Here is a 14,215-nt window from a genome sequence, read left to right on the forward strand (position 1 = left end):
TACGGGTCTTATATAAGGACACAAAAACTGATAAGATTTTGTCTCATTAGATAAGAGCAGGCTCATTGTTTCACAGTAACTTGTAGGCACATACAGGGAACTATTGTTCTGCCATAAAGGTTTATAATCTACAGGCAGGGCGGTCAGTTTCCAACAATCTGATAAATACAGTTGTTCAGTGCTGACAGGAATCCTGCCTCTAACATCAAAGCCTTTAAATAATCACCAGGTATTGTGACTTTACATTAAAAATGTTTTTCCTCTTTGTTACACATGATAGAAAATAAGGGCAGCTGAACGCCAGTGAATGAATGTCATCCATAAGCTACATTATGGTAAATTAACAGTATTTTAATGTCAGCACAACAATGGAAAAATTGCTCTGTGGATTTCGTAATTCCATGTAAGTCCATGTCTTTTCTACCCTAAAAGTGTGTTTGCCAATCAAACTCTGATCATTTTTTCTAACACGTCCATATTTCTGCAGTTAAACTTGCCTGACTCTGCCTGTTCGCTATTTGTTTTAGCAGTGCAAAGTGCAAACTAACTTCCAGATGATCCAAACTGTTGTACGGTGCTACTGGATTTATAAATAAGTGAGAGACCAGGCTAGAAAACACTTCTGTTCATTGAACTGGAGTCAAACAAAGAGCAGCAGAGATTCTTTAAGGACTGAATGACATTCAACAAATCAAATCAGGAGATCCAGATTTAAATAAACATCTAAAAACACCGGCCGATCCATAAGCTGTTCTGTGTGAAAGAGGAAAGAAAACCAGCAAAGAAGACCTGTATGAAGTGTGAGAACTCCAGTATCCTCTTTGTTTCATTTAATGATGATGCTTATTTTGGAGCTAAATGAAGATGTGGTTCTGTACAAACATATGAAGTGAGAAAATGTGAATATTAAATAGCTCCTAAAATCTTGTGCTAATTATAACTGGCTTATTGCTGCCTGGATTTTATAGATTGCTTATTCAGTGTTTTAACATTTTGAGTGTTTCCTGTCAATCTTGGAGGAAATGAAACTGAATTGCAAACATTATAAAACAGCTGCAGTCACATTTGTCTGACTCCACCCCTTCAGTGTGGAGTTTTCAGGGAATTGAAAGTGTGGTGCAGCGCTCCTGAGCAGACTAAGCAGGTTGATCAGAAACAGGCAAGAAAAGAGCAAAACTCAGGAGTTCATCAAATTCCAAATTTTTTCTAAAAGAGAGTTGACAAGGACTTTATTCAACACTGAATTATACTCAACAAATCTAAGGAGGACCTCCTGCTGGAAAACATGTCTGACAGCATACAAACAAAAAGGAGAAGAACAGATCCACAAACTGTTCTCTGTGACATGTGTGCAGAGGACAGGAAACCAGCAAAGAAGACGTGCATGAAGTGTGAGATCTCCATGTGTGTCCAGCACCTCCAGGCCCACCTGACCACACCTGTGTTACTGCAGACTCATCTTCTGACTGAACCCATGGCTTTATGTGGGAACACCAAATGTTCTCAGCACGGCAAGCTCCTGGAGTACTACTGCTTGGACGACATGACCTGTGTGTGTGTTTCCTGCGCCATTGAGGACCAGCACCGCCTACACAATATGAAGACCTTCTCCACAGCCCACAAAGAGCTCCTGGAGAAGCTGAAAGCTGAGCAGCTGATCTTACAGGAGAAAACAGACGATGAGAATGTGAGTCTGGAAAAGTGGGAGAAGAGTGAAAGAGAGAAGCTGGGTCGCTGCAGTGTGCGTCTGATTGAGGCTGTGACTAAGCTGCGTGACATCTCTCTGACCAGCGTCCAGAGCTCAGTCTCTGCTCGTATGGTGTCCCTGAAAACCAGCAAGAGCAGCATGGAAGCAGCACAGAAGGAGAAGGACACCTTCAGTTTCCTGCAGATGTATTCTCAGGTGCATCAGGATGTGGAGAAGGCCAAAGCTGTGGATCTGAGTAAAGGGCTGGAGCCGGGCAGCCATCGGGACAAACTGGTTGAGGAGATGAGACAGAATGGGGAGAAGATGGTGAAGCAAGCGTCTCAGTTCTGGGGATCATTGCTGACTCTGGTTGATCCTGAACACCACCAGGAGCTTGTTCCCACTGGTTCAGACCTGATCTTTGAGCCACAGTCTCTGGGTCCTGGCATGTTGCTGTCCACTGACAACAGGAAGGTTTTCCACAATAGCTGGCTGGGACAGTGCTGTGCAACTCTTCTAATCTGTAGTACCAAGACAGCCAGCAGCTTTCAGAGGTGGGTGGTCAGTCTGTCCGAAGAGTCTGATTGGACGATTGGTTTATGTGATAAAAAGTGTGCAAAGAACTTGAAGGATGGAGCTGTGTATGGACTGTGCTGGGAGGATAAGCAGCTCAGCAGCCTCACAACAAAGAGATGTAATACAGTTTCCCATGTTTCAGATAGATCATTCAGAATGGATGAATGGGAAGAAACACCTCTGATTAAAACAGTGAAAGAATACATGGTGTCTTCATTATTAATCACATATCAGGGGGAGAATGGAGAAGAGCCTGTACCACGACCGGAAAAGGTGGAGGTGTTGTGGAACTTTGCTGCCTCCACGCTGTCCTTCTGTCCTTCATTACCTGACAATAACTTATCGTCCCTGGGTGGGCTTGAACCACCTACCTTTTGGTTAACAGCCAAACGCGCTAACCGATTGCGCCACAGAGACTGACAATCCGCAGCCCACAGGCGTCGAGACTGCACGGGGGACTGGGGGAGGGTGTTCCGGTGTTTTTGGTTGTGGGGTGAAAGGATTGTGCAACAGAGACTGAGTAAAGCCAAGCAGGGGCCTCGAGAGAGGGCCGGGTGGCTGGATGGAGGTGCTCTGGTACTTCCTCTCCATACCGCCTTGATTGTTTAAAATATGTGACTTGTAGGTAATGAACTTGGCAATAAGTATGCAGTTGCTGAAGAACAACACCACCCCAAAGATGCATATCACCCTTGATAAAACAGTTGACTGCGTTCATCAAACGACAGTCCTGGTTATAACATGGTATAACCAACATAACTGTCGCACTGCACGTTTGTGCAGGATTCTGCATTACCTGACAATAACTTATCGTCCCTGGGTGGGCTGAACCACCAACCTTTCGGTTAACAGCCGAACGCGCTAACCGATTGCGCTACAGAGACTGACAACGTGCAACACACAGGTGTCGAGACTGCACGGGGGACTGGGGGAGGGTGTTCCGGTGTTTTTGGTTGTGGGGTAAACGATTGTGCAACAGAGACTGAGTAAAGCCAAGCAGGGGCCTCGAGAGAGGACCGGGTGGCTGGATGGAGGTGCTCTGGTACTTCCTCTCCATACCGCCTTAATTGTTTAAAAAATGTGACTTGTAGGTAATGAACTTGGCAGCAAGTATGCAGTTGCGGACGAACAACACCACCCCAAAGATGCATATCACCCTTGATAAAACAGTTGACTGCGTTCATCAAACGACAGTCCTGGTAATAACACGATTGTTATAACATGGTATAACCAACATAACTGTCGCACTGCACGTTTGTGCAGGATTCTGCATTACCTGGCAATAACTGTAATATCGTCCCTGGGTGGGCTTGAACCACCATCCTTTCGGTTAACAGCCGAACGCGCTAACCGATTGCGCCACACAGACTGAAAACGCGCAACACACAGGTGTCAACACTGGACGGGGGACTGGGGAAGGGTGTTCCGGTGTTTTCGGTTGTGGGGTGAAAGGATTGTGCAACAGAGACTGAGTAAAGCCAAGCAGGGGCCTCGAGAGAGGACCGGGTGGCTGGATGGAGGTGCTCTGGTACTTCCTCTCCATACCGCCTTGATTGTTTAAAATATGTGACTTGTAGGTAATGAACTTGGCAATAAGTATGCAGTTGCTGAAGAACAACACAACCCCAAAGATGCATATCACCCTTGATAAAACAGTTGACTGCGTTCATCAAATGACCGAGTCTAGCATGGACGCTATTGTGAAACAAAATCAGTGCTTTTTTGGGAAGCACTTGCACTGCACGTTTGTGCAGGATTCTGCATTACCTGGCAATAACTGTAATATCGTCCCTGGGTGGGCTTGAACCACCAACCTTTCGGTTAACAGCCGAACGCGCTAACCGATTGCGCTACAGAGACTGACAACGTGCAACACACAGGTGTCGAGACTGCACGGGGGACTGGGGGAGGGTGTTCCGGTGTTTTTGGTTGTGGGGTAAACGATTGTGCAACAGAGACTGAGTAAAGCCAAGCAGGGGCCTCGAGAGAGGACCGGGTGGCTGGATGGAGGTGCTCTGGTACTTCCTCTCCATACCGCCTTAATTGTTTAAAAAATGTGACTTGTAGGTAATGAACTTGGCAGCAAGTATGCAGTTGCGGACGAACAACACCACCCCAAAGATGCATATCACCCTTGATAAAACAGTTGACTGCGTTCATCAAACGACAGTCCTGGTTATAACACAATTGTTATAACATGGTATAACCAACATAACTGTCGCACTGCACGTTTGTGCAGGATTCTGCATTACCTGGCAATAACTGTAATATCGTCCCTGGGTGGGCTTGAACCACCAACCTTTCGGTTAACAGCCGAACGCGCTAACCGATTGCGCCACACAGACTGAAAACGTGCAACACACAGGTGTCGAGACTGCACGGGGGACTGGGGGAGGGTGTTCCGGTGTTTTCGGTTGTGGGGTAAACGATTGTGCAACAGAGACTGAGTAAAGCCAAGCAGGGGCCTCGAGAGAGGACCGGGTGGCTGGATGGAGGTGCTCTGGTACTTCCTCTCCATACCGCCTTGATTGTTTAAAATATGTGACTTGTAGGTAATGAACTTGGCAATAAGTATGCAGTTGCTGAAGAACAACACAACCCCAAAGATGCATATCACCCTTGATAAAACAGTTGACTGCGTTCATCAAATGACCGAGTCTAGCATGGACGCTATTGTGAAACAAAATCAGTGCTTTTTTGGGAAGCACTTGCACTGCACGTTTGTGCAGGATTCTGCATTACCTGACAATAACTTATCGTCCCTGGGTGGGCTGAACCACCAACCTTTCGGTTAACAGCCGAACGCGCTAACCGATTGCGCTACAGAGACTGACAACGTGCAACACACAGGTGTCGAGACTGCACGGGGGACTGGGGGAGGGTGTTCCGGTGTTTTTGGTTGTGGGGTAAACGATTGTGCAACAGAGACTGAGTAAAGCCAAGCAGGGGCCTCGAGAGAGGACCGGGTGGCTGGATGGAGGTGCTCTGGTACTTCCTCTCCATACCGCCTTAATTGTTTAAAAAATGTGACTTGTAGGTAATGAACTTGGCAGCAAGTATGCAGTTGCGGACGAACAACACCACCCCAAAGATGCATATCACCCTTGATAAAACAGTTGACTGCGTTCATCAAACGACAGTCCTGGTTATAACACGATTGTTATAACATGGTATAACCAACATAACTGTCGCACTGCACGTTTGTGCAGGATTCTGCATTACCTGGCAATAACTGTAATATCGTCCCTGGGTGGGCTTGAACCACCATCCTTTCGGTTAACAGCCGAACGCGCTAACCGATTGCGCCACACAGACTGAAAACGCGCAACACACAGGTGTCGACACTGGACGGGGGACTGGGGAAGGGTGTTCCGGTGTTTTCGGTTGTGGGGTGAAAGGATTGTGCAACAGAGACTGAGTAAAGCCAAGCAGGGGCCTCGAGAGAGGACCGGGTGGCTGGATGGAGGTGCTCTGGTACTTCCTCTCCATACCGCCTTGATTGTTTAAAATATGTGACTTGTAGGTAATGAACTTGGCAATAAGTATGCAGTTGCTGAAGAACAACACAACCCCAAAGATGCATATCACCCTTGATAAAACAGTTGACTGCGTTCATCAAATGACCGAGTCTAGCATGGACGCTATTGTGAAACAAAATCAGTGCTTTTTTGGGAAGCACTTGCACTGCACGTTTGTGCAGGATTCTGCATTACCTGGCAATAACTGTAATATCGTCCCTGGGTGGGCTTGAACCACCAACCTTTCGGTTAACAGCCGAACGCGCTAACCGATTGCGCCACACAGACTGAAAACACGCAACACACAGGTGTCGAGACTGCACGGGGGACTGGGGGAGGGTGTTCCGGTGTTTTTGGTTGTGGGGTAAACGATTGTGCAACAGAGACTGAGTAAAGCCAAGCAGGGGCCTCGAGAGAGGACCGGGTGGCTGGATGGAGGTGCTCTGGTACTTCCTCTCCATACCGCCTTAATTGTTTAAAAAATGTGACTTGTAGGTAATGAACTTGGCAGCAAGTATGCAGTTGCGGACGAACAACACCACCCCAAAGATGCATATCACCCTTGATAAAACAGTTGACTGCGTTCATCAAACGACAGTCCTGGTTATAACACAATTGTTATAACATGGTATAACCAACATAACTGTCGCACTGCACGTTTGTGCAGGATTCTGCATTACCTGGCAATAACTGTAATATCGTCCCTGGGTGGGCTTGAACCACCAACCTTTCGGTTAACAGCCGAACGCGCTAACCGATTGCGCCACACAGACTGAAAACGTGCAACACACAGGTGTCGAGACTGCACGGGGGACTGGGGGAGGGTGTTCCGGTGTTTTTGGTTGTGGGGTAAACGATTGTGCAACAGAGACTGAGTAAAGCCAAGCAGGGGCCTCGAGAGAGGACCGGGTGGCTGGATGGAGGTGCTCTGGTACTTCCTCTCCATACCGCCTTAATTGTTTAAAAAATGTGACTTGTAGGTAATGAACTTGGCAGCAAGTATGCAGTTGCGGACGAACAACACCACCCCAAAGATGCATATCACCCTTGATAAAACAGTTGACTGCGTTCATCAAACGACAGTCCTGGTTATAACACAATTGTTATAACATGGTATAACCAACATAACTGTCGCACTGCACGTTTGTGCAGGATTCTGCATTACCTGGCAATAACTGTAATATCGTCCCTGGGTGGGCTTGAACCACCAACCTTTCGGTTAACAGCCGAACGCGCTAACCGATTGTGCCACACAGACTGAAAACGCGCAACACACAGGTGTCGACACTGGACGGGGGACTGGGGAAGGGTGTTCCGGTGTTTTCGGTTGTGGGGTGAAAGGATTGTGCAACAGAGACTGAGTAAAGCCAAGCAGGGGCCTCGAGAGAGGACCGGGTGGCTGGATGGAGGTGCTCTGGTACTTCCTCTCCATACCGCCTTGATTGTTTAAAATATGTGACTTGTAGGTAATGAACTTGGCAATAAGTATGCAGTTGCTGAAGAACAACAAAACCCCAAAGATGCATATCACCCTTGATAAAACAGTTGACTGCGTTCATCAAATGACCGAGTCTAGCATGGACGCTATTGTGAAACAAAATCAGTGCTTTTTTGGGAAGCACTTGCACTGCACGTTTGTGCAGGATTCTGCATTACCTGGCAATAACTGTAATATCGTCCCTGGGTGGGCTTGAACCACTAACCTTTCGGTTAACAGCCGAACGCGCTAACCGATTGCGCCACACAGACTGAAAACACGCAACACACAGGTGTCGAGACTGCACGGGGGACTGGGGGAGGGTGTTCCGGTGTTTTCGGTTGTGGGGTAAACGATTGTGCAACAGAGACTGAGTAAAGCCAAGCAGGGGCCTCGAGAGAGGACCGGGTGGCTGGATGGAGGTGCTCTGGTACTTCCTCTCCATACCGCCTTAATTGTTTAAAAAATGTGACTTGTAGGTAATGAACTTGGCAGCAAGTATGCAGTTGCGGACGAACAACACCACCCCAAAGATGCATATCACCCTTGATAAAACAGTTGACTGCGTTCATCAAACGACAGTCCTGGTTATAACACAATTGTTATAACATGGTATAACCAACATAACTGTCGCACTGCACGTTTGTGCAGGATTCTGCATTACCTGGCAATAACTGTAATATCGTCCCTGGGTGGGCTTGAACCACCAACCTTTCGGTTAACAGCCGAACGCGCTAACCGATTGCGCCACACAGACTGAAAACGCGCAACACACAGGTGTCGAGACTGGACGGGGGACTGGGGGAGGGTGTTCCGGTGTTTTCGGTTGTGGGGTGAAAGGATTGTGCAACAGAGACTGAGTAAAGCCAAGCAGGGGCCTCGAGAGAGGACCGGGTGGCTGGATGGAGGTGCTCTGGTACTTCCTCTCCATACCGCCTTGATTGTTTAAAATATGTGACTTGTAGGTAATGAACTTGGCAATAAGTATGCAGTTGCTGAAGAACAACACAACCCCAAAGATGCATATCACCCTTGATAAAACAGTTGACTGCGTTCATCAAATGACCGAGTCTAGCATGGACGCTATTGTGAAACAAAATCAGTGCTTTTTTGGGAAGCACTTGCACTGCACGTTTGTGCAGGATTCTGCATTACCTGGCAATAACTGTAATATCGTCCCTGGGTGGGCTTGAACCACCAACCTTTCGGTTAACAGCCGAACGCGCTAACCGATTGCGCTACAGAGACTGACAACGCGCAACACACAGGTGTCGAGACTGCACGGGGGACTGGGGGAGGGTGTTCCGGTGTTTTTGGTTGTGGGGTAAACGATTGTGCAACAGAGACTGAGTAAAGCCAAGCAGGGGCCTCGAGAGAGGACCGGGTGGCTGGATGGAGGTGCTCTGGTACTTCCTCTCCATACCGCCTTAATTGTTTAAAAAATGTGACTTGTAGGTAATGAACTTGGCAGCAAGTATGCAGTTGCGGACGAACAACACCACCCAAAAGATGCATATCACCCTTGATAAAACAGTTGACTGCGTTCATCAAACGACAGTCCTGGTTATAACACAATTGTTATAACATGGTATAACCAACATAACTGTCGCACTGCACGTTTGTGCAGGATTCTGCATTACCTGGCAATAACTGTAATATCGTCCCTGGGTGGGCTTGAACCACCAACCTTTCGGTTAACAGCCGAACGCGCTAACCGATTGTGCCACACAGACTGAAAACGCGCAACACACAGGTGTCGACACTGGACGGGGGACTGGGGGAGGGTGTTCCGGTGTTTTCGGTTGTGGGGTGAAAGGATTGTGTAACAGAGACTGAGTAAAGCCAAGCAGGGGCCTCGAGAGAGGACCGGGTGGCTGGATGGAGGTGCTCTGGTACTTCTTCTCCATACCGCCTTAATTGTTTAAAAAATGTGACTTGTAGGTAATGAACTTGGCAGCAAGTATGCAGTTGCGGACGAACAACACCACCCCAAAGATGCATATCACCCTTGATAAAACAGTTGACTGCGTTCATCAAACGACAGTCCTGGTTATAACACAATTGTTATAACATGGTATAACCAACATAACTGTCGCACTGCACGTTTGTGCAGGATTCTGCATTACCTGGCAATAACTGTAATATCGTCCCTGGGTGGGCTTGGACCACCAACCTTTCGGTTAACAGCCGAACGCGCTAACCGATTGCGCTACAGAGACTGACAACGCGCAACACACAGGTGTCGAGACTGCACGGGGGACTGGGGGAGGGTGTTCCGGTGTTTTTGGTTGTGGGGTAAACGATTGTGCAACAGAGACTGAGTAAAGCCAAGCAGGGGCCTCGAGAGAGGACCGGGTGGCTGGATGGAGGTGCTCTGGTACTTCCTCTCCATACCGCCTTGATTGTTTAAAATATGTGACTTGTAGGTAATGAACTTGGCAATAAGTATGCAGTTGCTGAAGAACAACACAACCCCAAAGATGCATATCACCCTTGATAAAACAGTTGACTGCGTTCATCAAATGACCGAGTCTAGCATGGACGCTATTGTGAAACAAAATCAGTGCTTTTTTGGGAAGCACTTGCACTGCACGTTTGTGCAGGATTCTGCATTACCTGACAATAACTTATCGTCCCTGGGTGGGCTTGAACCAGCAACCTTTCGGTTAACAGCCGAACGCGCTAACCGATTGCGCTACAGAGAGTGACAACGCGCATCACACAGGTGTCGAGTCTGCACGGGGGACTGGGGGAGGGTGTTCCGGTGTTTTTGGTTGTGGGGTAAACGATTGTGCAACAGAGACTGAGTAAAGCCAAGCAGGGGCCTCGAGAGAGGACCGGGTGGCTGGATGGAGGTGCTCTGGTACTTCCTCTCCATACCGCCTTAATTGTTTAAAAAATGTGACTTGTAGGTAATGAACTTGGCAGCAAGTATGCAGTTGCGGACGAACAACACCACCCCAAAGATGCATATCACCCTTGATAAAACAGTTGACTGCGTTCATCAAACGACAGTCCTGGTTATAACACAATTGTTATAACATGGTATAACCAACATAACTGTCGCACTGCACGTTTGTGCAGGATTCTGCATTACCTGGCAATAACTGTAATATCGTCCCTGGGTGGGCTTGAACCACCAACCTTTCGGTTAACAGCCGAACGCGCTAACCGATTGCGCCACACAGACTGAAAACGCGCAACACACAGGTGTCGAGACTGCACGGGGGACTGGGGGAGGGTGTTCCGGTGTTTTCGGTTGTGGGGTAAACGATTGTGCAACAGAGACTGAGTAAAGCCAAGCAGGGGCCTCGAGAGAGGACCGGGTGGCTGGATGGAGGTGCTCTGGTACTTCCTCTCCATACCGCCTTAATTGTTTAAAAAATGTGACTTGTAGGTAATGAACTTGGCAGCAAGTATGCAGTTGCGGACGAACAACACCACCCCAAAGATGCATATCACCCTTGATAAAACAGTTGACTGCGTTCATCAAACGACAGTCCTGGTTATAACACAATTGTTATAACATGGTATAACCAACATAACTGTCGCACTGCACGTTTGTGCAGGATTCTGCATTACCTGGCAATAACTGTAATATCGTCCCTGGGTGGGCTTGAACCACCAACCTTTCGGTTAACAGCCGAACGCGCTAACTGATTGCGCCACACAGACTGAAAACGCGCAACACACAGGTGTCGAGACTGGACGGGGGACTGGGGGAGGGTGTTCCGGTGTTTTCGGTTGTGGGGTGAAAGGATTGTGCAACAGAGACTGAGTAAAGCCAAGCAGGGGCCTCGAGAGAGGACCGGGTGGCTGGATGGAGGTGCTCTGGTACTTCCTCTCCATACCGCCTTGATTGTTTAAAATATGTGACTTGTAGGTAATGAACTTGGCAATAAGTATGCAGTTGCTGAAGAACAACACAACCCCAAAGATGCATATCACCCTTGATAAAACAGTTGACTGCGTTCATCAAATGACCGAGTCTAGCATGGACGCTATTGTGAAACAAAATCAGTGCTTTTTTGGGAAGCACTTGCACTGCACGTTTGTGCAGGATTCTGCATTACCTGACAATAACTTATCGTCCCTGGGTGGGCTGAACCACCAACCTTTCGGTTAACAGCCGAACGCGCTAACCGATTGCGCTACAGAGACTGACAACGTGCAACACACAGGTGTCGAGACTGCACGGGGGACTGGGGGAGGGTGTTCCGGTGTTTTTGGTTGTGGGGTAAACGATTGTGCAACAGAGACTGAGTAAAGCCAAGCAGGGGCCTCGAGAGAGGACCGGGTGGCTGGATGGAGGTGCTCTGGTACTTCCTCTCCATACCGCCTTAATTGTTTAAAAAATGTGACTTGTAGGTAATGAACTTGGCAGCAAGTATGCAGTTGCGGACGAACAACACCACCCCAAAGATGCATATCACCCTTGATAAAACAGTTGACTGCGTTCATCAAACGACAGTACTGGTTATAACACGATTGTTATAACATGGTATAACCAACATAACTATCGCACTGCACGTTTGTGCAGGATTCTGCATTACCTGGCAATAACTGTAATATCGTCCCTGGGTGGGCTTGAACCACCAACCTTTCGGTTAACAGCCGAACGCGCTAACCGATTGCGCTACAGAGACTGACAACGTGCAACACACAGGTGTCGAGACTGCACGGGGGACTGGGGGAGGGTGTTCCGGTGTTTTTGGTTGTGGGGTAAACGATTGTGCAACAGAGACTGAGTAAAGCCAAGCAGGGGCCTCGAGAGAGGACCGGGTGGCTGGATGGAGGTGCTCTGGTACTTCCTCTCCATACCGCCTTAATTGTTTAAAAAATGTGACTTGTAGGTAATGAACTTGGCAGCAAGTATGCAGTTGCGGACGAACAACACCACCCCAAAGATGCATATCACCCTTGATAAAACAGTTGACTGCGTTCATCAAATGACCGAGTCTAGCATGGACGCTATTGTGAAACAAAATCAGTGCTTTTTTGGGAAGCACTTGCACTGCACGTTTGTGCAGGATTCTGCATTACCTGACAATAACTTATCGTCCCTGGGTGGGCTGAACCACCAACCTTTCGGTTAACAGCCGAACGCACTAACCGATTGCGCTACAGAGACTGACAACGTGCAACACACAGGTGTCGAGACTGCACGGGGGACTGGGGGAGGGTGTTCCGGTGTTTTTGGTTGTGGGGTAAACGATTGTGCAACAGAGACTGAGTAAAGCCAAGCAGGGGCCTCGAGAGAGGACCGGGTGGCTGGATGGAGGTGCTCTGGTACTTCCTCTCCATACCGCCTTAATTGTTTAAAAAATGTGACTTGTAGGTAATGAACTTGGCAGCAAGTATGCAGTTGCGGACGAACAACACCACCCCAAAGATGCATATCACCCTTGATAAAACAGTTGACTGCGTTCATCAAACGACAGTCCTGGTTATAACACGATTGTTATAACATGGTATAACCAACATAACTGTCGCACTGCACGTTTGTGCAGGATTCTGCATTACCTGGCAATAACTGTAATATCGTCCCTGGGTGGGCTTGAACCACCAACCTTTCGGTTAACAGCCGAACGCGCTAACCGATTGCGCCACACAGACTGAAAACGCGCAACACACAGGTGTCGACACTGGACGGGGGACTGGGGAAGGGTGTTCCGGTGTTTTCGGTCGTGGGGTGAAAGGATTGTGCAACAGAGACTGAGTAAAGCCAAGCAGGGGCCTCGAGAGAGGACCGGGTGGCTGGATGGAGGTGCTCTGGTACTTCCTCTCCATACCGCCTTGATTGTTTAAAATATGTGACTTGTAGGTAATGAACTTGGCAATAAGTATGCAGTTGCTGAAGAACAACACAACCCCAAAGATGCATATCACCCTTGATAAAACAGTTGACTGCGTTCATCAAATGACCGAGTCTAGCATGGACGCTATTGTGAAACAAAATCAGTGCTTTTTTGGGAAGCACTTGCACTGCACGTTTGTGCAGGATTCTGCATTACCTGGCAATAACTGTAATATCGTCCCTGGGTGGGCTTGAACCACCAACCTTTCGGTTAACAGCCGAACGCGCTAACCGATTGCGCTACAGAGACTGACAACGTGCAACACACAGGTGTCGAGACTGCACGGGGGACTGGGGGAGGGTGTTCCGGTGTTTTTGGTTGTGGGGTAAACGATTGTGCAACAGAGACTGAGTAAAGCCAAGCAGGGGCCTCGAGAGAGGACCGGGTGGCTGGATGGAGGTGCTCTGGTACTTCCTCTCCATACCGCCTTAATTGTTTAAAAAATGTGATTTGTAGGTAATGAACTTGGCAGCAAGTATGCAGTTGCGGACGAACAACACCACCCCAAAGATGCATATCACCCTTGATAAAACAGTTGACTGCGTTCATCAAACGACAGTACTGGTTATAACACAATTGTTATAACATGGTATAACCAACATAACTGTCGCACTGCACGTTTGTGCAGGATTCTGCATTACCTGGCAATAACTGTAATATCGTCCCTGGGTGGGCTTGAACCACCAACCTTTCGGTTAACAGCCGAACGCGCTAACCGATTGCGCCACACAGACTGAAAACGCGCAACACACAGGTGTCGAGACTGGACGGGGGACTGGGGGAGGGTGTTCCGGTGTTTTCGGTTGTGGGGTGAAAGGATTGTGCAACAGAGACTGAGTAAAGCCAAGCAGGGGCCTCGAGAGAGGACCGGGTGGCTGGATGGAGGTGCTCTGGTACTTCCTCTCCATACCGCCTTGATTGTTTAAAATATGTGACTTGTAGGTAATGAACTTGGCAATAAGTATGCAGTTGCTGAAGAACAACACAACCCCAAAGATGCATATCACCCTTGATAAAACAGTTGACTGCGTTCATCAAATGACCGAGTCTAGCATGGACGCTATTGTGAAACAAAATCAGTGCTTTTTTGGGAAGCACT

At 48.2% G+C, this 14,215-nt stretch overlaps 1 protein-coding gene and 13 non-coding genes across 14 annotated transcripts; 1 reads left to right on the forward strand and 13 right to left on the reverse strand.

Moving 5' to 3' along the window:
• Positions 1 to 1,140: 1,140 nt before the first annotated feature.
• On the forward strand, positions 1,141 to 2,683 carry LOC145423166 (E3 ubiquitin-protein ligase TRIM34B-like). The gene has a single exon (XM_080295354.1). The coding sequence runs from the start codon at positions 1,286 to 1,288 to the stop codon at positions 2,681 to 2,683; it is 1,398 nt and encodes a 465-aa protein (XP_080151480.1). The 5' UTR covers positions 1,141 to 1,285.
• An 875-nt stretch (positions 2,684 to 3,558) lies between these two features.
• On the reverse strand, positions 3,559 to 3,632 carry trnan-guu (transfer RNA asparagine (anticodon GUU)). The gene has a single exon. It is a non-coding gene; the product is annotated as a tRNA-Asn (tRNA).
• A 417-nt stretch (positions 3,633 to 4,049) lies between these two features.
• Positions 4,050 to 4,123, reverse strand: trnan-guu (transfer RNA asparagine (anticodon GUU)). The gene has a single exon. It is a non-coding gene; the product is annotated as a tRNA-Asn (tRNA).
• Positions 4,124 to 4,534: 411 nt separating this feature from the next.
• trnan-guu (transfer RNA asparagine (anticodon GUU)) lies at positions 4,535 to 4,608 on the reverse strand. Its single transcript has one exon. It is a non-coding gene; the product is annotated as a tRNA-Asn (tRNA).
• An 896-nt stretch (positions 4,609 to 5,504) lies between these two features.
• trnan-guu (transfer RNA asparagine (anticodon GUU)) lies at positions 5,505 to 5,578 on the reverse strand. Its single transcript has one exon. It is a non-coding gene; the product is annotated as a tRNA-Asn (tRNA).
• A 417-nt stretch (positions 5,579 to 5,995) lies between these two features.
• Positions 5,996 to 6,069, reverse strand: trnan-guu (transfer RNA asparagine (anticodon GUU)). Its single transcript has one exon. It is a non-coding gene; the product is annotated as a tRNA-Asn (tRNA).
• Positions 6,070 to 6,480: 411 nt separating this feature from the next.
• On the reverse strand, positions 6,481 to 6,554 carry trnan-guu (transfer RNA asparagine (anticodon GUU)). The gene has a single exon. It is a non-coding gene; the product is annotated as a tRNA-Asn (tRNA).
• A 1,387-nt stretch (positions 6,555 to 7,941) lies between these two features.
• On the reverse strand, positions 7,942 to 8,015 carry trnan-guu (transfer RNA asparagine (anticodon GUU)). Its single transcript has one exon. It is a non-coding gene; the product is annotated as a tRNA-Asn (tRNA).
• A 417-nt stretch (positions 8,016 to 8,432) lies between these two features.
• Positions 8,433 to 8,506, reverse strand: trnan-guu (transfer RNA asparagine (anticodon GUU)). Its single transcript has one exon. It is a non-coding gene; the product is annotated as a tRNA-Asn (tRNA).
• A 1,868-nt stretch (positions 8,507 to 10,374) lies between these two features.
• On the reverse strand, positions 10,375 to 10,448 carry trnan-guu (transfer RNA asparagine (anticodon GUU)). The gene has a single exon. It is a non-coding gene; the product is annotated as a tRNA-Asn (tRNA).
• Positions 10,449 to 11,830: 1,382 nt separating this feature from the next.
• trnan-guu (transfer RNA asparagine (anticodon GUU)) lies at positions 11,831 to 11,904 on the reverse strand. Its single transcript has one exon. It is a non-coding gene; the product is annotated as a tRNA-Asn (tRNA).
• An 896-nt stretch (positions 11,905 to 12,800) lies between these two features.
• Positions 12,801 to 12,874, reverse strand: trnan-guu (transfer RNA asparagine (anticodon GUU)). The gene has a single exon. It is a non-coding gene; the product is annotated as a tRNA-Asn (tRNA).
• Positions 12,875 to 13,291: 417 nt separating this feature from the next.
• On the reverse strand, positions 13,292 to 13,365 carry trnan-guu (transfer RNA asparagine (anticodon GUU)). Its single transcript has one exon. It is a non-coding gene; the product is annotated as a tRNA-Asn (tRNA).
• Positions 13,366 to 13,776: 411 nt separating this feature from the next.
• On the reverse strand, positions 13,777 to 13,850 carry trnan-guu (transfer RNA asparagine (anticodon GUU)). Its single transcript has one exon. It is a non-coding gene; the product is annotated as a tRNA-Asn (tRNA).
• Positions 13,851 to 14,215: the final 365 nt, after the last annotated feature.

The sequence above is a fragment of the Astatotilapia calliptera genome, chromosome 3, assembly GCF_964374335.1.
Source record: "Astatotilapia calliptera chromosome 3, fAstCal68.1, whole genome shotgun sequence".
In the NCBI taxonomy this organism is placed as follows: Eukaryota; Metazoa; Chordata; class Actinopteri; order Cichliformes; family Cichlidae; genus Astatotilapia; species Astatotilapia calliptera.

Coding starts and splice junctions, on each gene's coding strand:
- LOC145423166 (XM_080295354.1), top strand. CDS start 1,286: ATGTCTGACAGCATACAAACAAAAAGGAGAAGAACAGATCCACAAACT.